This window comes from Asterias amurensis, chromosome 10 (assembly GCF_032118995.1).
Source record: "Asterias amurensis chromosome 10, ASM3211899v1".
NCBI classification, from domain to species: Eukaryota; Metazoa; Echinodermata; class Asteroidea; order Forcipulatida; family Asteriidae; genus Asterias; species Asterias amurensis.
In genome coordinates, this window is record NC_092657.1 from 11549391 (window position 1) to 11570975 (window position 21585).

Genomic DNA, 21585 nt, shown 5'->3' on the forward strand with positions numbered 1-21585 from the left:
GACTTACTGCCACTAAGAATTCGCCACGACAAAATATTACGACAAGTAAATTGCTGAGGTTTTTGTTTACCCGCATAGTTAACCCTCGCACTTTGGAAAACAACATTTATAAAAAAAAAAAAAAAAAAAAAAAGGAAAATATAAATTCAACAGAACGGTCCAAAAAGAATATCGTGTATAGTGTTAACAATGCGACACCGGTTTTGCGTTTTTTGTTGTATAAAATTTGACACAGTATTACCTGGACTGAGTAACTTATACTTCCTTCCAAACTCGAGATCTTTTTCGTCTGGTAGTGACTATCATCTTCCCGCGTAATTATCGCTGTACTTGCCGATTTCTTGCTCTGTAACGACGTCTTCCAATAGCGGAGCTCGTAGCTGATGATGATGCCATGGGGAGGACTAGGAGCGTTCCACGCTACGGTGATCCTGTCGCTCCTCGTAACTGGAAAAGCGACTTGGCTTGGGGGCGGAGGAACTGAAATGACGTGTTAAAAAATACTACCAGTACTTCTGTACATAATAATGTCAACCACATACTATAATATGCGACTGAATGATGCGAACAAACATTAGGTAGGCCTACATCAGGATGGTACAATTAAGACTCAGCCATCGTTAGGTGTCTGCTTGTTTCTAGGAGTAAGGTATTTTGTTTGTTTTGTCTCTTTAAACCACGACTTTTCCACCTCGAGGTTTTTTCCCCAGCAATTTTTAGAAAAGAGGCTGAACGTTTTGGAAGGCCAGTTAGAACTAATTATCAATAAATATATTGGTTTAGTTAGTATATAAATGTTGTCTGACTTACATATGTTAGCCATTAAAACAATCTTCTGTATATATTACACTACTTACTTCCTTCTTCTGTTCGAGTCGTATGTAAAGCAACAGGTCCTGAACCAAACTGATTCTCGGCAGATACTGACAGTGTGTATGACGTAAAGGGAACAAGGCCAGTAAACCCTACCCCTGCACTAGAGATTGTATCTTCCTCGAGTACTCCTTCTTCGTTGTTCTCGAATGTGTAATTATACTGGGTTATGATTCCGTTACGTTGACCACACTCTGGTTGTTTCCATGAGAATCCTATGGTTTGGTTAGTAACATCAATAGACTTCAAATCTCTTGGAGGGCCGGAAGGTGCTAAAATGGGAAAACATTAATATAAAAATGAATAATTCAATCAACATGAACAATCGATGGAATGATTATTAAGTATCCTGATTGTATACCATGCACCAAACAAACAGCAGTGCATCAAAGTTGTTGTTCTTCTGTCAGAACGACGTTCGAAATTACCCCGAATACATTCAAGTAAACGTTCAATTCATTTGTTATCTGGTCTGTGAAACATTCTTTCATAATTGTGAAACTATGCATTTATTTACACACTATACCATATACAAATTTCCAAATTGTTCAATGAAGATGCGAACTAAACAACTTTGTAAGCTTTACCTCTCCACTTGCCCCTACGCATCCCTTGTGTATACTTTTTTTAAACTTGCCTTTGCAATTCTTCAATAAAGGATAGCGAGTGTTTTTCTTGGTTTACGCTCCATTAACCCAAATCTATAATCAAAGCTTACAAACTAGTTTTAATAAACCTACCAGTATCGGTGGTATCGACTGTCACAAATGTTTCTTCCCCTGCTCCTACACTGTTAGAAGGCGTGACGTACACACGATACGTAGAGTGAGGGTATAATCCTGTTATGGTTGTTGGTGACTGGGAGCCATCGAGCCACTGCTCACGATTCTGGGAAACTTCACTGTCACACTGGTCCCTTTAAAAAAGAAAATTATTTTAAAGGATTAATTCCTAGTACAACAACTAAAAGTAACTTGGTATAAAGGATATTACGCCATCGGTTATTTTGTGCGAAAGAAAACATAAATCTGAGTGGTTGGAATTACTCTGAAATATCGTTCCACCTATTTACAGTTTTTGCGTCGGCGATTTCCGAAAGAAAAGAACACTGACGAGTTTAAGCTCTTGTACGGACATTACTATTATTATACTAACTCACACATTCAAACAATGGTCGGCTGACCATCGCTTCAATATCATACAGCATTGTATTTTTTGTTGAAGTGAAGAACCGATATCACATGCTATTTGATATTTAAAAAAAAATGTACTTTCATTCAAGTTATAGTATTTTTGAAGGTTTTAAATTTCTGTTAGAAGATGTTTTCTAATTTATGACTTTATCGGTGGGTAAAGAAATGAGATGAAACAAACAATTGCATAGTTATACGGAATTGGCTTGTTTTTAGAGATCATTAAATGCGTACCTATTCGTGAGTGCATATTCCACTGTGTAATAAGATACTGGGCAGTTGTTGGCAGTCGGGTTCTGCCAAGTAACATGCATCTCGGTTGCGTCTGAGGTTGAGCTTGCCCGCAGCTCGGTCACTCTTCCTGGAGCTAGTTTTTAAGGGAATGTGTAATGTTGTTATAAATGTTTCTTTAAGTCTCTTTGTACATTATTGCATCCTTCAGAGCAAAATAAAGCAGCGAATTAGCTCAGCCATTTCAAGCAAGTTTCAATGTTATTGAAACATTCAAGCAGCTCAAGGCCTACTCTGGGCCTACTTGTTGTCCCCTTATTGGTACTTTTGTAAGAACGATAATATGCAACTTATTTAGTAAGTGGGAATAATTTGTTTGAGTCTAACTCGACAGGCAGCCCACAAAAGTGAATTCTTGATAAGCACGTGTGTCGGACATTTTCCCAAGGTGCCTTTTTGTGAAGCCGTGATTGTAATGCGTTTTTTTAAATACTTTTCTCAAATGATCCTACTCCCTTTCGTTTGAGACTCATTTTGGTAAACAATTCTGTTGTATGTACATACCGATAGTATATGTGGTCTCTTCCCGCTCAAATGAAGTGCCTATGCCTGTTCCGAGTGTAGTTACATTAATGGTGTAGGATGTACAGGGAGACAGATCAGAAAAACGTACTGACTTTCTTCTTACATCCACAATTTGTTGATGTTGTGCGTGTCCAGTTTGATACAACCTGGCTCTGTAACCAGTAATGCTGCCTCCTCTTCTACCGCATGGGATAGGGTTCCACGTGATGCTGATGCTTCTGGAAGTCACTTCACTTCTACTGAATGTGGGCGCAGCTTGGGGCTCTAATTCAACATTTTGTGTGACAGTATTGAGTTATAATTTCCCATCACTCATTTTAATTTTAGCTAGGTTTAGCTGCACGTTACGCGAGCAAATACGTGAACGTGAGACAATTGTGCTGTTAAAATCTCACGTTTCTAGCATACGTGAAGTTAGTTTTTTTCACGTCAGGTACGTAGGCGTGCAGACGTCATAAGTGATCATATAAAAAGCCCAAAGTTGTGACGTCACCTAGAAACAACACTTTTTTGACCTTCATGTTCACGTGTTTGCTCGCGTATTACATGCAGCTAAACCTCGCTATTTTACGAAACGGTGACATGTCAAATAAAGAGTGAAACTTACACCTTTCTTAGTATATCGCAAAAGATTGTAATCAAACGTCTGCTACTAATTAAATACACAAACTGACAGTGATACATTTTAGTGTACATGGTACAGACAGAGTGGATATAACCACATATAGGGCCTACAGCAGATGGTACACGAAGTGAACAATAATTACACATATTATTACAAAACGCGTCCACTTTCACAAAACAAAAAATACTTACCTCTTTCACCGGTAATCTTTGAACTAGTTGTCACCGTTCCGTGTCCAGCTTCATTTCTCGAAAAAACATTCACCCTATATGTAGAGTGTGCTTTCAATCCTCTAATAATGACTGAAGTATCAGAAGTGTGTATCAGTGATGAAACACCAGTATGGTCAACCTCCTGACATTGCTCCAGATTGATGAGTTCATAGGTCACGAGGTAGTCAATGGCGAGGCAAGGATTGCCACGGTTGGTACCAGGGGCTTCCCATGCCACTCTAAGTATATCATGTTGTATGTGACTGATAGTCAAGGCAGTAACAGCGTCTGGAACTTTGAACAGCCATGTACAAAAATATAACCTTATTTTGTGTGGTTTAGAAAACACTTTTGTACTTATAATAATAATATAATAATAATAATAATAATAACAACAACAACAACAGCAACAGCAACAGCAACAGCAACAGCAACAGCAACAGCAACAGCAACAGCAACAGCAACAGCAACAGCAACAGCAACAGCAACAGCAACAGCAACAGCAACAGCAACAGCAACAGCAACAGCAACAGCAACAGCAACAGCAACAGCAACAGCAACAGCAACAGCAACAGCAACAGCAACAGCAACAGCAACAGCAACAGCAACAGCAACAGCAACAGCAACAGTAACAGTAATAGTTATAACAATAACAATAACAATAACAACAACAACAACAACAACAACAACAACAACAACAACAACAACAACAACAACAACAACAACAACAACAACAACAACAACAACAACAACAACAACAACAACAACAACAACAACAACAACAACAACAACAACAACAACAACAACAACAACAACAACAACAACAACAACAACAACAACAACAACAACAACAACAACAACAACAACAACAACAACAACAACAACAACAACAACAACAACAACAACAACAACAACAACAACAACAACAACAACAACAACAACAACAACAACAACAACAACAACAACAACAACAACAACAACAACAACAACAACAACAACAACAACAACAACAACAACAACAACAACAACAACAACAACAACAACAACAACAACAATAATAATAATAATAATAATAATAATAATAACAATAAAAATATAATAGAAGCAGCAGCAGCAGCAGCAGCAGCAGCAGCAGCAGTAGCAGTAGCAGTAGCAGTAGTAGTAGTAGTAATGTAATTATCAGTTGTTTTAAAAATTAAAATAACTTTTCGGTTGAATACCTCTGCATGATGAGCTCATAACACTTAAAGGCAGTGGACACTATTGGTTATTAATCTAAATAATTATCAGCATAAAACCATACTTGGTGACGAGTAGTGTGGAGAGGTTGATAGTATAAAACATTGTGGGAAACGGCTCCCTCTGAAGTGACATAGTTTTCGAGAAAGAAGTAATTTTCCACGAATTTGATTTCGAGACCTCAAGTTTAGAATTTGAGGTCTCTAAATCAAGCATCTAAAAACACACAACTTTTTGTGACAAGTGTTTTTTTTTTTTTTTTATTCATAGTTATCTCGCACCTCCGACGACCAATCGAGCTTAAATTTTCACGGGTTTGTTATTTGATGCATATGTTGATACACACCAAGTGAGAAGACAAGTCTTTGACAATTACCAATAGTGTACACTGTCTTTAACCGGAACATAACTTCTGTGTGGCCTTAAACTGTGTATTGCCTACCGATTGGTTTTGTTTTTTCCTGACGGTTAAACGATGTTTCTCCACCTCCACTGACAGTAGTGACACTGATCGTGTAAGATGTACAGGGCGATAAGCGGTCAAACTGTGCAGATATAGACGTGTTTGAAACACCCTGAGATTGACTGGCTTGGCTCTGCCCTGCTCGAGTCAAATCCACTCTGTAGCCGGTGATGTTGACTCCTCTTCTGCCACATGGGATGGGGTTCCAGGTGATGTTGATGCTACTGACTTTCACTTTACTGCTATTGAACGTGGGCGCAATCCCCATACCTATTTGGAAGGCAAAGGCTTACATTAAACTATAAAAAAGCGAGGATCTGTTTGGGTTTTTGTCTCAACAAAAAGATGCCGTCGAAAAAGTAACACGATGTGGTAGACAAACGCAAGCTAACAGTAACAATACCAAAGCATCACAAATTGCACTTACTTAACTCCCGTGTAATCTCAGAACTGGTTTGAGTGGCTCCATTTCCAGCTTTATTTCTCGAGGTGACATTGATCCGATACTCAGAGTATGCTTGCAATCCTTCTATCGTTGTAGATGTATCAGCAACGACAATTGAACCCCCTGAACGGTCACCTTCTCGACATTGGTCAACACGGATTAGTTCATACGTCACAAGGTAGTCGGTAGCAGGGCATGAATCCTTTTGTCTCGCTCGCCAAGACACAGTCAGTTTGTCATGGCCGTCTGGTTGGACATTCAATGCCTTAACAGGCCAAGGGACTGTAATTAGACAACAATATAAGAAAGCATGACTTCCAAAATTCGTAACAGATTTGGCCAAGGTTTTAAACTTTTCCTTGACAAGGTTTTACCCAAACTGAAACACATGTGACTGAAACAGAAGGTTTATATTTCCCATGGCACTTTTGTCCATTATCACATATCGGAATTGATGACGTCGTCACAAGTTGTGAACATTATACCGAATGTTGTGTGTAAAGAAGTTTTGAGTCTGCACAACCGAAGTAACTTGTGTAATATGAGACATTGCGCTGTTTTTTTTTTTTTTTTTATAGCATGTTGACAACGAAAATAATCAATTTGGATTGAATGGTTGCTTAGTGTCTTTTTATGTTATGTTAATTACCTGTTCTTGTTGTACTATGACTAACATTAACGGACCACGGTCCTGGTCCGTTGATGGTAAAAGCTCTCACTTGAAATATATATAAAGTGCAAGGTGTCAGGGATGTAATCCTCATAAATGCATTCGTTGTTGTGTTGAGACCGATGAAGTTGGTGTCAGTTTCTGTTCGATACCTGTATTGGTACGCTGTTACATTGCCACCTGTTCTTCCACAGGGAAGCTTCCAGGCAAACTCGATGTAATCTTTAGATTCCGAGTTAACAGTTACACCAGTTGGTGCTTCTGGTCCTGTATTAAAGCAACAGTAAACAATTGATATACTTTTAACAAACATATATATAAACGAGCGGATTTCTAAAGAGAAATGGTACAGTCCTTATAGGTCAACTAAACTATCTATATCATCCCCCTTTTGCCATTATCTTGTCCATTGTCCTCTTCCACAGCCTGTCAGGTTTCCTTGTACTCTAAGATTGTGTTGTACAATCCCCAGCAAATGAGTTAAATATGAATACAGGTAAAAAACATACACAAAGGCAAGAAAAGAAAAAGGATGGTCCATAATGAAAGAAAGCAAAACACAACTTCCCATATAACAACTCCTATATACTTACTTGATTGTGCTGTTGTTATGGTTTTGGTGAAGGGGGTACTACTTCCAACTTGATTTCTCGGTGTAACATTTACCCAGTATGTTGAGAATGCGTGCAGGCTTGTAATGACGATTGAAGTGACGGCTGTATTCAATGTATCGATGCGTGCATTAATCATAAAACACTGCTCAAGATTTATAAGGTCATAAGTCACGTGGTAGTCAGTGGCAGGGCAATTTATTTGCGTGCCGGGAACAGGTGCGTCCCAAGATAATATCAGTTGATTATGGCTGATGTGAGATACTGTTACACTTGCTACAGGATTGGGAACTTTAAACAGAAAGGGATACAAATAAATAAAAACATTAAAGCCAGCAGAAGCAAGATAATGCGTGATACCAGAAGACGGATATATTTCCAAGTCACATCTTGGTCCCCAGTCTTTGGGGAATTATGGTAGTTACGCCCTTCGATAATTTAATACATTAATCTTCATTGTTTTTGAAATGTTGATTACGGACTTGAGTGACAGATCTGTGAAACAACCACATTATGTACATCATTGCCAGTTTCCCAATTGTAGAAAATATGTTGAAAAAAAAGTTTGCCTTGTTTAATGCCCGTCCCCATGTTTTGTCGGGTACCATTTTCTCCTACGTACAGAGCACAATGCAAGCCGTTGTATTAGCGAAGATCAATCTGAAACAATTATGGTTACAATTGCAAGTTAATAACACGTAAAATGTATTTCGTTTAAGTACTAACCCTTTGATTCAGTTGTCACGTAAGATACACTACTGTAAGTTCCGATGCCTTTACTCGTTTGTGCAGCAACTTCGAGTTGATATCGTGTGCAATGATTCAAGTTGAGGTTGACAGATGTACCCTCGATTTCAACTGGTTCCACTTCACTCCCACGTCCATCAATGAACTTATATACGTAGTTCACTATCCTGAAGCGAGGTTCTGGACACATAACCGGTTCCCATGATAATGTGTGAGTGAATAAATCATCACCAGAATAAGAAGACACATTGAGACCTTTAGGTTCCATTATGGGACCTGAAAACAATTGCAGATTGTAAAACTATCAGATTAGATAACGTATAGATGACGTATAATATTAACTTTGCATGGTCACTGCTCATGGAGTGAACAAAATCAGCCAGTAGAGGAACTATCAACTGAATAACGAAGAATGACCATAAAGGCCTAGTGGACCAAATAATATAACATTTTTATCGACATTCTTTAAAGAGACACTGGATAGGTTGCATTAAGAAGACAAGCAGAGGGCAACACATCTAACAATTGTGAGGGGTCATAATTATTCAGGAACAACTCCCACCATAAGCATTAGCGAGGAAAATATTAAAACTGTGAAAACAATATTGTATACCACTTTCGATTGAAAGATTAAAAGGTCCACTTTCAACATTTTGGTGTGTAAATTTTCGAGACAAATTCGAGCAAAATTCGAGCTTCATTGGTGGATCACATAGAGAAAGAATGAATTTGTGATTATAAAAAGCCATTAGTTTGCTTATTACCGGTCCATGAGATGTAAGCAACATACCTAATAATACTGTGCAAGTCGTATCGCAAGATCGGTCATTTCCAAAGTGAAGACATTGATCTGTTGAAGATAAACACGCACGTAGAACAACATAATGGGGCGTATGCGTTTTTAAGCAAACATTTATTGACAATAACAACTTTTTGTTAAAAACCTTCAACTGCTTTCGAAAGTGAAACAGAATTTGAGAAAAATGTTTTCCTCGTATTAATGCGGTGGTGTAAATATACATGTATTAGCTAATCTGCAATGACATGTGAATCTTAGAAGCGTCACTAAAACGTTTACTGATTTTTGGGGTTGAACAAAGAATTGACTAGGGTGAGATTCGAACCAACGACCTCCGGATTAACGTGCCGGCGCTCTACCAACTGAGCTATCTAGCCCTATATTGGCGGTGTCCCTATTTTGTCAATATCTTTGTTCGGGGGTGCCAGTCAGAAGCCATACAACCGTTAACTGCCGTGTAGCCAGGGATCACACCCAAATTACGATACAACCTGGGAAGCGGCAGCTAGGGGATCACCTTAAGGGGATGGGACTTTTTGTTTCAGATATCAATATAAACCACAAGGGAAACTGACTGGGTAAATTTTTAAATGATTTTTGGGGTTGAACAAAGAATTGACTAGAGTGGAATTCGAACCAACGACCTCCGGATTAACGTGCCGGCGCTCTACCAACTGAGCTATCTAGCCCTATAAAACGTTTACTGACATTTACTGACAGTATTACGCTTCTCGGATTTTCTTCTTCTTTTTAGGGATTGTTATGAACACGTTTGCCCCGGATTTTCAGCGATATCTCGAAAATGCGACCATGTAATTTGATCGTATACATCTACATTTTTATTAAATCAAACAAACGGTTCCCAAAGGCAAAAGTATACACTTTGCTGCCTTTAACCCCGAAATTGAAGAACACAGCACGCTCATTCTTAATGTAAAACGTGACCATTGTTCATTTAGTGACTGAATGCGAAAACTTCCTATATACGAGAAGTTATTACGTTGACAAATATAGTCCGAACCACACAAGTTATTTTAAAGACAGTGGACACTATTGGTAATTGTCAATGACCAGTCTTCTCACTTGGTGTATCTTAGCATATGCATAAAAATAATAACAAGCCTGTGAAAACTTAAGCTCAGTCAGTCATCGAAGTTGCGAGATAATAAAGAAAGAAAAAACACACCCTTGTCACACGAAGTTGTGTGCTTGCAGATGCTTGATTTCGAGACCTCAAATTCTGAACTTGAGGTCTCAAAATCAAATTCGTGGAAAATTACTTCTTTCTCGAAGAGTACTTCACTTCAGAGGGAGCCGTCTCTCACATTGGTTTATACTATCAACTTCTCCCCATTACTCGTTACCAAGTGAGGTTGTATGCTGAATTAATTTGAGTAACTAACAATAGTGTCCACTGCCTTTATGTTCAAATGAAAATCAGAACATTGGCAAGTTTGGGTACAGTTGACACCATTCTATCGATACATACTTAAAGGTAGTAGTTAAAACGTTTCATAGCCCCTTTTTAAATTTCCTAACATTTCCAATTTCCAGATGCATGTTCCTTAAGGCATGTCATCTTACCTTGACAGTTAACCCCTTTGTGTCCTGCTGCACAAACTCCATCACATTCACCTGTTGTTCCATTACATGGTACCCCTTCGGCACAGTGACATATCTGGGCACAGTTGGCACCGTATGTTCCAACATCACAATCTGAACCAGTAAAGAAAGAACCAGAGATACAGCTCTATAAACAAAACTGAACGATGACTGTCTGTTTATCGACGCCTGGGTCATTGAAGCTTTTGGCCCAGAAAATTACACAGTCCGAATGATTTTCTAGGGGATTCTAAACCCAAGGTAAAAGTCTGCATGGTTGGATCCTGTATTACGTTAAGCGGTTGTGTACTCGATGTTTTCATTCAGTGTCACCTAAATATAGTGGTATTCTCCGAAAGCCGCATTAAAGGCAGTGGACACTATTGGTAATTACTCAAAATAATTATTAGCATAAAACCTTTCTTGGTGACGAGTAATGGGGAGAGGTTGATGGTATAAGACATTGTGAAGAACGGCTCCCTCTCAAGTGCCATAGTTTTCGAGAAAGAAGTAATTTTCCACGAATTTGATTTCGAGACCTCAGATTTAGAACTTGAGGTCTCGAAATCAACCATCGAAACGCACACAACTTCGTGTTTTCTTCTTTTATTATTATCTCGCAACTTTGATGACCGATTGAGCTCAAATTTTCACAGGTTAGTTATTTTATGCATAATGTTGAGACACACCAACTGCGAAGGCTAGTCTTTGACAATTACCAATAGTGTCCACTGCCTTTAAAATGCCTAGACAAACTGTCTTGATCTGAACACAGTCGTAGCAGACAGCGGGGGAAGGGAGAGATGTACTCATTGTGCGTTTCTGTTTTCTTTGGAAGCTATACTTTGTTCTTAGCTGTTTAAAAAATTGTTTGCGTTTAGCCTATGAATATGTTATTTTATCAGTGGCACATTGTTTGGTGATGTTTTTTGATTGTTTGATTTAGAAGTGTACCTTTATTGCACTCGAGTCCCTGGTACCCAGCGGCACAGCTGCATCCGTAGGGATCTGGTAAACAGAACAGCATTCCTTTGCAGGTAGAATCAGTTGATGGTAACCCAACGTCATCGCAGCGGAGGCTCCCTTTTTGGCCAAAGCGGTTCGGTCCTTTTACTAAATACAACATGTTACCAACAGCAACAAGACATAGATGTTTTGTTTATTACAAAAACACGTTGATCGGTTGAACGCAACGTAATGAACACCTAATTAATTACTGTGGTATATTGATATGGATGATACAGTGTAATCACGCGGTCTTTTTGGGGTGGTAATAACCAACCAGATTGGTGGCACGTGGCTAAAACAACTCTCTTCCAAAAATCACAACTTTAGCAGGCAGTTTGGTGTTGCCCAACCAGGTTGATTAGCATAATACCATAATATGACTTCTTCGGTCTGAAACATATGAACGGTATATTTACCAAGGTTAATATATAGGTACCTAGGCCTAAATGCCAACATAGTATCGATATGGCTCAGCCTTTCGAGTTGCAAGATTTTTGTTCGAAACTTTGTTTCACTAGGGTGTATTAGTTTTGTTTAAAGTAAACTGCTATAAAATGTTTATATTTTGCTCTGCTCACCTTTTTCACAAAGTCTACCACCAAACCCAGGTGGACAAATACAGTCACCATCACCGTCATCACAAACACCACCATTCAGACATCTCCGACATTTGCTGCTACAAACCGTTAGGCCGTACTTATGTTGTGGGCATCCTGTTTTCACAAAGAAAAACATTGCATACGTGAGCATACAAACCAGCATACAAATACTTGTTCTTTTTTTTATTTTTTTTTATTAAAGTCACCTGGAAATATAATTTTGTTTTCTTTCAAACATAAGAGTATATGCTTACGAACAATAAAACAATTGTGTTAGTAATTGTTTGTCACGATTTATATGTTTAAAAAATATATAAAGTTGTTTGGGGGCTCCGCTTACCCCTTTTGTGACGTCAATCGAGGCAGACTTTGCCTGCAATGCGTATAGTAAACACACGTGCAAAGTACATGTACGTCCAAGTCGTGAGTTGGTACATTTCAAAAAGTGTTTTTCTGCATTCAGCAGCAATACACCTGGTCGGCATTGCCGGAAAAAAAAGAAAAAAAAAGTACATGTACTTTGCAGTTGTGTTTACTCTACGCATTACATGCAAAGTCTGCCTCGATTGACGTCACGAACAGCGCCCTCTCGGGTCGGGGTCTACTCTTAAATTTGTAAATAACATAAGAACTGATTTTTTATAAACCTTAGTTAACTGTTTATTCACATTCCACTCATCAAAACACATACATTAGTGACAAAAGCTTTATTTTGAAAAAATACCACTTCCAGGTGACTTTAATATTTAACCCTCGATTCCGCATACTTAAGCCGCAAGCTGGTCGATCAACTTTGCGATGACGCAGGAATAGTCAGCAATCGATGATTTTCCTGAGCTTCTTAGACCGCCGGGAATATTCTGCTACAGTTTGTTGCCGGCCTGAAGTTATAAAGTATAACTACAGAGAAGTTAAGACGATCGGCATTAGTTGCCATTCTAAACGAAAACAGGGGAGGACAAAAACTATTCTTACGCCAACGTGTTTCCACTAGGCGGAAATTTATTCGTAGTCGACCTGTGTGGACTTGCAATGTCGTGCGCCCATATAAGTGTCTGTAATCAGTGAGTGCGAACAAAAGTAAGCAGCAACTAAATATAGGCTTTCTAGCAAATTACCTCACAAACGACAAGTTCAAGGCCACTATCTATTACAAATAATGTGTATCCTTGAGATGTTGAGGCAGAGAGGTCCAGAGATGGGTTGAAATGTTACTAAAGGCCATACATAGCTGGATAAACAGGTCAGAGGAACATAGAGCATGCTGCCCGATAACCTCAGACCCGGCCTGACACTACGGGGCTGAAGCATCCTCTGTATGTAGGGGATAGTTCATGGAGAGCCTTGAATGTCAGAAGAATGATCTCATATTGTATTATGAAATAAACGGGTATCCAGTTGGGACTATGTAGAATGGGAGAGATGTGAAGCCACATATTCTTTTTCGTTGCAAATAAATAAATAAATGAATCATTTTGCTTACTTCTAACAATCAATCTCAGTAGCGCCTGGTTTCCTTTGGCACGTTCATGTTTATAATGGCACTCATAAATACCACTGTCGCTGGTACTAGCGCTGCTTATGCTTAAGTCCAGGATGTTCTCGTTCATCGCTCCACCGTTGTCTTTCCTCCATTTGCTGTTTGAAATCTCGCCATCCTCTGTGTTTCTGGTAACGTTCAGAGCAACATCATCGCCGATGTTGACAGTACGGCTTACGAAGGCTGGTACAAGTGATGCTGATATGGATGTCAAATTCATCACAAAAAAAAAAAAAAAAAAACGAAAAAAAAAAAAAAACAGACGGAATGATGGCATAGTAAACATTACATTTTAAGGATAACTATATACCCAGTTACTACAATAGTAACAAACATCGTGTCTATAATTGAATGGACTTTTACTTGTTTGGTAGCTTAATACTAATTTAAACCTAATGTATAATGCTTATTTAGTGCGTTAGTGAACCATTTTGTTTTAGACGAAGAATTGCATTGTTTGTTTGGTTTTATTTAGGTCGAGGGTTTAGTTTGCGTACTTGAGGGCTACATGTTTTACTTAACTTGAGGGTTACTTGAGGGTTTACTTCAATTGAGGGCTACATATTATACAGATGCTAGGGTGCCGCCGAGACATATTTTGCAAAGAAAAAAAAGGATGGCATCAAAAACACATAACTGGAGTTGAATTTGGAAGCTAAACAAACAATGTTTTTGAAAAGAACACAATCTTAGAAATTTAGCACAAACTTTTAAGTTTAAAGACGTTTTCGCGAAAAGTAGAAATCAGTTTCAAGCATTTATTTTGTACTTTTTTTATGTGTTTTTTTTTTGTGGGAAGTTCACACTTTATGTTGACTAAACAAAATTAAGCTAAAGCTGAAAATGGAAATTTTTATTTAAATATGAAGGTGTTCTACCCAGTAGTGACACGTCCCTTTAGTTGGTGCAGCTGGTAATTACACATACAATTGTATTAAAGCGTATATATTATGATTGACGACATTCACTCCAATTCTCTGGAAAACTTTTTGATCCAACATCATCAAGTTTTGAGAATATGTACAAAGCCTGCAATACCGTAATTAGATATGAGGATTGTTTCGATTCAGAAGCGAACGAAATTATAAAGGTTGTTTGTATAAGTGTTGAAAAAGACAACACAGTTACACGATAAAAGCGTTTAAACAAGGTTCATTCTGATTCGCTGACCGGTGACCAATCGGAAATCAAACAAATTTATTAAAATTGATTCTACCGACCTGTTCAATTGCATAGGTAGATGGCTGTACACGTGAAAGGTCATAATTATTTGAAAGTTAGATGACGCTCATTTAGTTAGTCTCAACACGGACTAATATGGTCCGTCTTGCACTGAAATCGTGCACTAATTTCGATTGCTATAGAAACATTATTTATTTCAAGCGATCGAACTAATTATGGCAGTCCCTCGGCAGCGCCCTTGTTAATGATTTGAAACCCGCATTTTCTTTGCACTGATAAAACCGCAGCGATTGCGCGAGATTTGTTCGAGAAACAACGGGAGTTCGAGAGGGTCTGTTTATAGCAACGTAGCGTTCCGCACGAGGTATAGCTGGTGTCCAAGATGGCGAGGTGAGTGGATATAGTGTGAATTTTTCTTTCGAAACATATAAAATGGTGCTGTTTTCGATGTAGTTTAGCTTAATTATTCACTGCCAAACAAAGGTCAATATATATAGGTTAATTTGAGGGGGTATTTTACTTGTTGCGCCCTAAATGGACTACAAAATAAATGTTAGGAAAAACTAAAGATTCGGATAGATGAATGTACAAACTGTCATTTGATATGGATTTTACGTTTACTATTTTAATTCCTTGATGAAGGCGAGAGTTGATTATTCTGAAGGCAAAGTCTTGCTGGCAAAGACACAACTTTAGGTATAATTATATGTTTTGTTCATTTGAATCACTTACCGGTGGGTCTCATACGTATCGTAATCACTGAGTTCACGCCATACGTCCATGTGAACACACCAACGCTACCTTTCTTGTCACTTGGAATTTTAAACATCTTCCCCATAACACCGTTTGGTAATGCAGTTGCTAAAGGCATAGAAACTTCCGTCCAGTTAAGCAGGTCGCTACCGACACCCGTTGGTATGTATCGAGAAAAACCAAGCTCTTCATTGTTGTTTGCTGTGGTCTCATCACCAGTCACCAAATAACTTGCGATGAATATGTGTAGGTTGCCAGAAGCTGTCACACTAGTAAAGTCTGCAACTGCTGACACGCCTGAAAACAAGTTAAAGGGAAAGTACATGTTTGGTAATAACTTAAATCAAACATTAACTTAAAAACTGACTTGGTAACGAGCATTGGAGAGCTGTTGATATAAAACATTGTGCGAAACGTAGTTTTTGAGAAAGAGGTAATTTCTCACTAAAATAAAAAAAGACTTCTATAGCTAGAAGTCTTTTAATCTTATCTGAAAGCACACAAATTCGTCCAACAAGGGTGTGTTTCTATCATATATTTTCTCACAACTTCAAAGACCGATTGAGCCCAAATGTTCACAGGCTTGTTATTTTATGGGTATGATGGGATACACTAAGTGAGAAGACTGGTCTTTTACAATTACCAAACGTGTACCCTCCCTTTAAACATGGATTGTGTAAACTGCTTGTATTGCGAGGTTTAAAAAAAAAAAAAAAAAACACGGCACTACAAAGTATATTTTGTTGTTGTTTTGCACAACATTATTTGTACGATTAGAACAAGGCTAAACCGTGACCAAAAAGCAACAATAGTTTTCAAAATGTGTACTATTATTTGAATGCAATATTGTTCTTGGTATTTTGAAAAATTTGTTGTTGTGACACAGATCAAACAATTAATAGTTAACGCCACTGAACACGTGTGGTAATTGTCAAAGACCAGTTTTCTCACTTGCTGTATCTCAACTTCAACATTTGAGCTCAATCGGTCGTCTAAGAAATAAAAAGACCCATTCACGAGGGCAAGGTTAACCAAAAAATCCCGCGTATGAAACACTCGGTTGCAGTAATGATGTTTTTTTTTAAATGTTTTTAATGTTTTGTTATATTAAGCTTTAAATTGTTTGACATGCAATATTTTATCCATTTGCGATAATTTTGTGTGCTCGAAAATAATGTGCCCACAAAAACGTTTGTTTGGGGCAGGCAGGGTGATTTTAAATTTTTGGGGAGTTTTATCCTCATTTCGGCTAGTTTTAAGGAACAAAAAAGGTTCCATAACGAATGCTTAGCGTGTTGCCGCCTTGAAATATTCCTGACTGAAATGTCATAACTTGATGAGAAATAAATTAGCTATGCGTTTGGAGTTTATCGCTCAGTGAGGGTGTTATTCTTTCTTTTTTGCATCAATGCCATGCAAATCAATGTGTAGTAGACTGTCACTATTTTCTGGTGACCCAGATGGCCGATCGATCTCAAACTTCTTCAGGTTTGTCAGTTTATGTATGGTGTATTACATAAAGTGCTTGCACTGCCAGAACTGTTTTTTGTTTGTAGCAAAACCAATTCTGTAATGTTCCTTTAAACTAAGGTGTGCAACCAATGTACCTACTTTGGGCAAGAGTATATCGTAGCGTCATACGTTATCGACCCTCATATGTTTTCGGTCCCCAACTTTGATTCCCGTTTACCACGAGATTGTGCAAGCTGCACCGGTAAAAGAAGCTATGCAGTTTACTCACGGTCTGTATTTTCATCAGGCTTAATCATGCTGAAAATAAAGTTTCCTGTCGTTGGTTATGCTCAAACATTTATAAAATGATTGATTTTTTGTACTAATCACTAGTGCATTATTATGCCAACATTCAAATGAGTGAAAGAAGCATAATCCAACCTCGAAAGTTCAAAACAAAAATACTATCTGCTAGATTGAGTTTCATTCTGCTTTAGTCACTAGAGATGGATTACGTGAGGTGGTTACTATTTGGGATTCTATGGTGTGCCAATATGGGGAAAAAACTAAAATATTTCAAGTGAAAATGACAACAACAATGTTTTTATTTTTATTTACTGCATAGTGTAATAAATTCCGATAAGCATAATACATAGTAAGTCTACATTAAAGAGAAAATATCATAGATTGGTTTATCATCTCCTGAAACCAAACATTACTGGTCTGAAATGGGGGAAAACGGATTGTTATGAAATGTGTGTGCTTCAAGGGGGGGGGTGGGAAGTTTTACTTTCATGCCTTATGATATCTCTGGATTCTAATACAGTAGCCATAATGACTTGGGACAAAAACGTAATTAAATTTGTTAAGTAGTAATTGAATATTATTTTTGATTTATTTTGCACGTCATACTAGCTTCTGAATATTCAATAAAATACCAACCAATGAAAGGTGTGAAAACAGTTGCTCCAACGTCGTGCATGCATAAGCACTGTTAATGGCGGACTGTCTCTCGCAACGTAAAACCAAAATTTTAAACATTTCAACACACCATGAAGTGCAAGTGTGATTGTTAAAAAATTGGATAGATGATTTGAAAAAAAAAATATTTAGTTTTTGATTGTGAACAGTTTTCCTGTTATCCTACTGAAAACACATGACACCAGGATATATAAATCAAGACGCACACACAGAACCACTAACAACAAAGAACAAAACCAACGGTTTATCAAGCACGCAGATGGAGAGTCATCCCTGGTCATACAATGTCAAAATCCAAAAGCTTCCGAGAATAGAACCAAATCCAAGATCTTTTAAAATATTAAGTAAATAACAGTTTATTTGAATGTAGAGCTTGTCAACGAGCCACTCAGGACATGCTTAAACCAAAAACTTTCTTGTGAGTCTTCCCCCTCAATCTCCACCAATGGTTTCGCCCAAAGATACCATCAGGGCCCTTGTGCGCATGTACCACACGTTGTAAATGCTAACACTTCACGCATTAGGTTAAATGTTGCTTACAATTAAACATGTAAGCAACATTTTTAAAAGTGCACCAAAAGTGCACTGTTTTCCTCTTGCAATATTTTATGTAAAAAATAAATACAAAAATTTGGGAAAACAACTTAAACATTATTTTGTTTATACATGAAACAGTAAATTGTGACCACTAAAACTTGCAGCTAAGTTTAACCCATTTGTTTAAGTTAACGATTGTTTCCTTTTTAATATCATGGCGACGTCATGACATTCAAGGAAGCGTAAACAAAAAACTATAAAGAAAGGACTATACCTTCAAACACTCCTAACAATATGAAAAGCAGCTTGAGTTTCACACGGAGTTGTCCCGCCATGACTGTCTGTAAGGCGACACTGACTGCTCTCTCTTGCCTGTTGCAATCCACTATGAGAAGGAAAACCATTTCTATTACTCATACAATTGAATAAGGAACTTATGCAATTTATTGTTAACCAATGGAGGATAATTATTGTTTTTAAGATGAAGATTGTTGAAGTTGACCGTCTGCCAAATTTGCTTAATCGTTGTTAAACAACTTGGATAGTTCCTCCTTGGAGAAAAAGGCAGGAAATCATGGTGTATGTTGCTCTTTTTAAAGACAGTGGACACTATCGGTAATTGTCCAAGACTAGCCTTCACAGTTGGTGTAACTCAACATATGCATAAAATAACAAACCTGTGAAAATTTGAGCTCAATCGGTCATCGAAGTTGCGAGATAATAATGAGAAAAAAAAACACCCTTGTCACACGAAGTTGTGTGCGTTTAGATGGTTGATTTCGAGACCTCAAATTCTAAATAGAAAATGAACTCTTTCGAGAGTTGCGAGATAATAATGAAAGAAAAAACACCCTTGTCGCACCATGGTCACACAAACTTGTGTGCTTTCAGATGCTTGATTTCGAGACCTCAAATTCTAAATCTGAAGTCTCGAAATCAAATTAGTGGAAAATGAACTCTTTCTCGAAAACTACGTCACTTCAGAGGGAGCTGTTTCTCACAAAGTTTTATTTTATCAACCTCTCCCCATTACTCGTAATCAAGAAAGGTTTTATGATGATAATTTTGTTGAGTAATTACCAATAGTGTCTACTGCTTTTTAATAAATAAAGTACATAGAAAACAAAGGGTGACATCAGGTGATGAACAAAATGTGCATTTTGGTATCGATTCGCATTTTGGTATCGATTCTTAAAAGCGAAAGTAGTGTTAATTTGATTATTCAATTTTAGAACACAAGTAAAAAGCCTTCAAAGAGAGAACAACAGAAGGAGTACGTCCTAAACAAGTCTTTCAAATTCAAAACCGTGTTATTGAAAACGTGTCATTGTATACAATATTGAAGATGTATTCGTGTTCTCCCGGTTGGAGAAGACAGTCTGGAAAAGAATCCGACGGGCAGAAAAGTGAGCCTTGTGTATAGTGCCCTCGCTTGTAAATAGCACAAACAATATATTTGTGTATGTAGTTATTCTAGAAGCTAGAAATGCAAGATGTTTAGCAATACACGATATTCAAATTTCGATATCAACTTGGACGGTCTCGAACATCTATGTTCTTCCGTTACAGTGCGTACTTAAAGGCAGTGGACACTTTTGGTAATTACTCAAAACAAATGTTTGCTTAAAAACTTATTTGGTAACGAGTAATGGAGAGCTGTTGATGGTATAAAACATTGTGAGAAACGGCTCCCTCTGAAGTAACGTAGTTTTTGAGAAAAAAAGATTTTCCACGAATTTGATTTCAAGACCTCAGATTTAGATTGTGAGGTCTCGAAATCAAGCATCTGAAAGCACACAACTTCGTGTGACAAGGGTGTTTTTTTCTTTCAATGTTATCTCGCAACTTCGACAACCAATTAAGCTCAAATGTTCACAGGTTTGTTTTGTATGCATATGTTGAGATACACCAAGTGCGAAGACTGGTCTTTGACAATTACCAATAGTGTCTAGTGTCTTTAACACATAAATATGTAGATTTCAATGCTTTTGCATTCCTCATGTCAACAATGGACATTTTTTAGCAGTGTAAGAATGGACAAAAATGCCAAGTTTCAAGAAAAGCTCATAACCGTCCAAGAATGAAACGTTTCGTTTGTTCGAAAGAAATAAAAAGACCCATTCACGAGGGCAAGGTTAACCAAAACAATCCCGCGTATGAAACACTCGGTTGCAGTAATGCTGTTTTTTTTTAATGTTTTTTTATAAATTCGATTTATATTAAGCTTTAAATTGTTTGGCATGCAATATTTTATCCATTTGCGATAATTTTGTGTGCTCGAAAATAATGTGCCCACAAAAACGTTTGTTTGGGGCAGGCAGGGTGATTTGAAATTTTTGGGGAGTTTTATCCTCATTTCGGCTAGTTTTAAGGAACAAAAAAGGTTCCATAACGAATGCTTAGCGTGTTGCCGCCTTGAAATATTCCTGACTGAAATGTCATAACTTGATGCGAAATAAATTAGCTATGCGTTTGGAGTTTATCGCTCAGTGGGCGTGTTATTCTTTCTTTTTTGCATCAATGCCATGCAAATCAATGTGTAGTCGACTGTCACTATTTTCTGGTGACCCAGATGGCCGATCGATCTCAAACTTCTTCAGGTTTGTCAGTTTATGTATGGTGTATTACATAAAGTGCTTACTCTGCCAGAACTGTTTTTTGTTTGTAGCAAAACCAATTCTGTAATGTTCCTTTAAACTAAGGTGTGCAACCAATGTACCTACTTTGGGCAAGAGTATATCGTAGCGTCATACGTTATCGACCCTCATATGTTTTCGGTCCCCAACTTTGATTCCCGTTTACCACGAGATTGTGCAAGCTGCACCGGTAAAAGAAGCTAGGCAGTTTACTCACGGTCTGTATTTTCATCAGGCTTAATCATGCTGAGAATAAAGTTTCCTGTCGTTGGTTATGCTCAAACATTTATAAAATGATTGATTTTTTGTACTAATCACTAGTGCATTATTATGCCAACATTCAAATGAGTCAAAGAAACATAATCCAACCTCGAAAGTTCAAAACAAAATTACTATCTGCTAGAATGAGTTTCATTATACTTTAGTCACTAGATGGATCACGTGAGGTGGTTACTATTTGGGATTCTATGGTGTGCCAATATGGGGAAAAAATTAAAATATTTGAAGTGAAAATGAAAAAAAAAAAAATTGTTTTGATTTACTGCATACTGTAATAAATTCCGATAAGCATAATAAATATTAAGTCTACATTAAAGAGAAAA

General features: G+C 37.6%; 1 protein-coding gene across 2 annotated transcripts in view; it reads right to left on the reverse strand.

Moving 5' to 3' along the window:
• The window catches only part of LOC139942933 (receptor-type tyrosine-protein phosphatase F-like), a 33643-nt gene extending 18141 nt beyond the window's left edge, over positions 1-15502 (reverse strand). For both annotated transcript variants that reach the window (XM_071939759.1, XM_071939758.1), the window contains exons 1-17: positions 15357-15502; positions 13386-13640; positions 11882-12016; positions 11250-11408; positions 10278-10409; positions 8685-8744; positions 7874-8170; positions 7130-7438; positions 6516-6803; positions 5849-6148; positions 5401-5691; positions 3699-4013; positions 2862-3146; positions 2301-2433; positions 1614-1789; positions 858-1145; positions 242-480 (exon numbers count right to left, since the gene is read on the reverse strand). In XM_071939759.1, coding sequence (XP_071795860.1) covers positions 242-480; positions 858-1145; positions 1614-1789; positions 2301-2433; positions 2862-3146; positions 3699-4013; positions 5401-5691; positions 5849-6148; positions 6516-6803; positions 7130-7438; positions 7874-8170; positions 8685-8744; positions 10278-10409; positions 11250-11408; positions 11882-12016; positions 13386-13640; positions 15357-15495 — 3801 coding nt within the window. In that variant the 5' untranslated portion in view covers positions 15496-15502. The remainder of the gene's footprint in view (positions 1-241; positions 481-857; positions 1146-1613; positions 1790-2300; positions 2434-2861; positions 3147-3698; positions 4014-5400; positions 5692-5848; positions 6149-6515; positions 6804-7129; positions 7439-7873; positions 8171-8684; positions 8745-10277; positions 10410-11249; positions 11409-11881; positions 12017-13385; positions 13641-15356) is intronic.
• Between the last annotated feature and the right edge of the window lie 6083 nt (positions 15503-21585).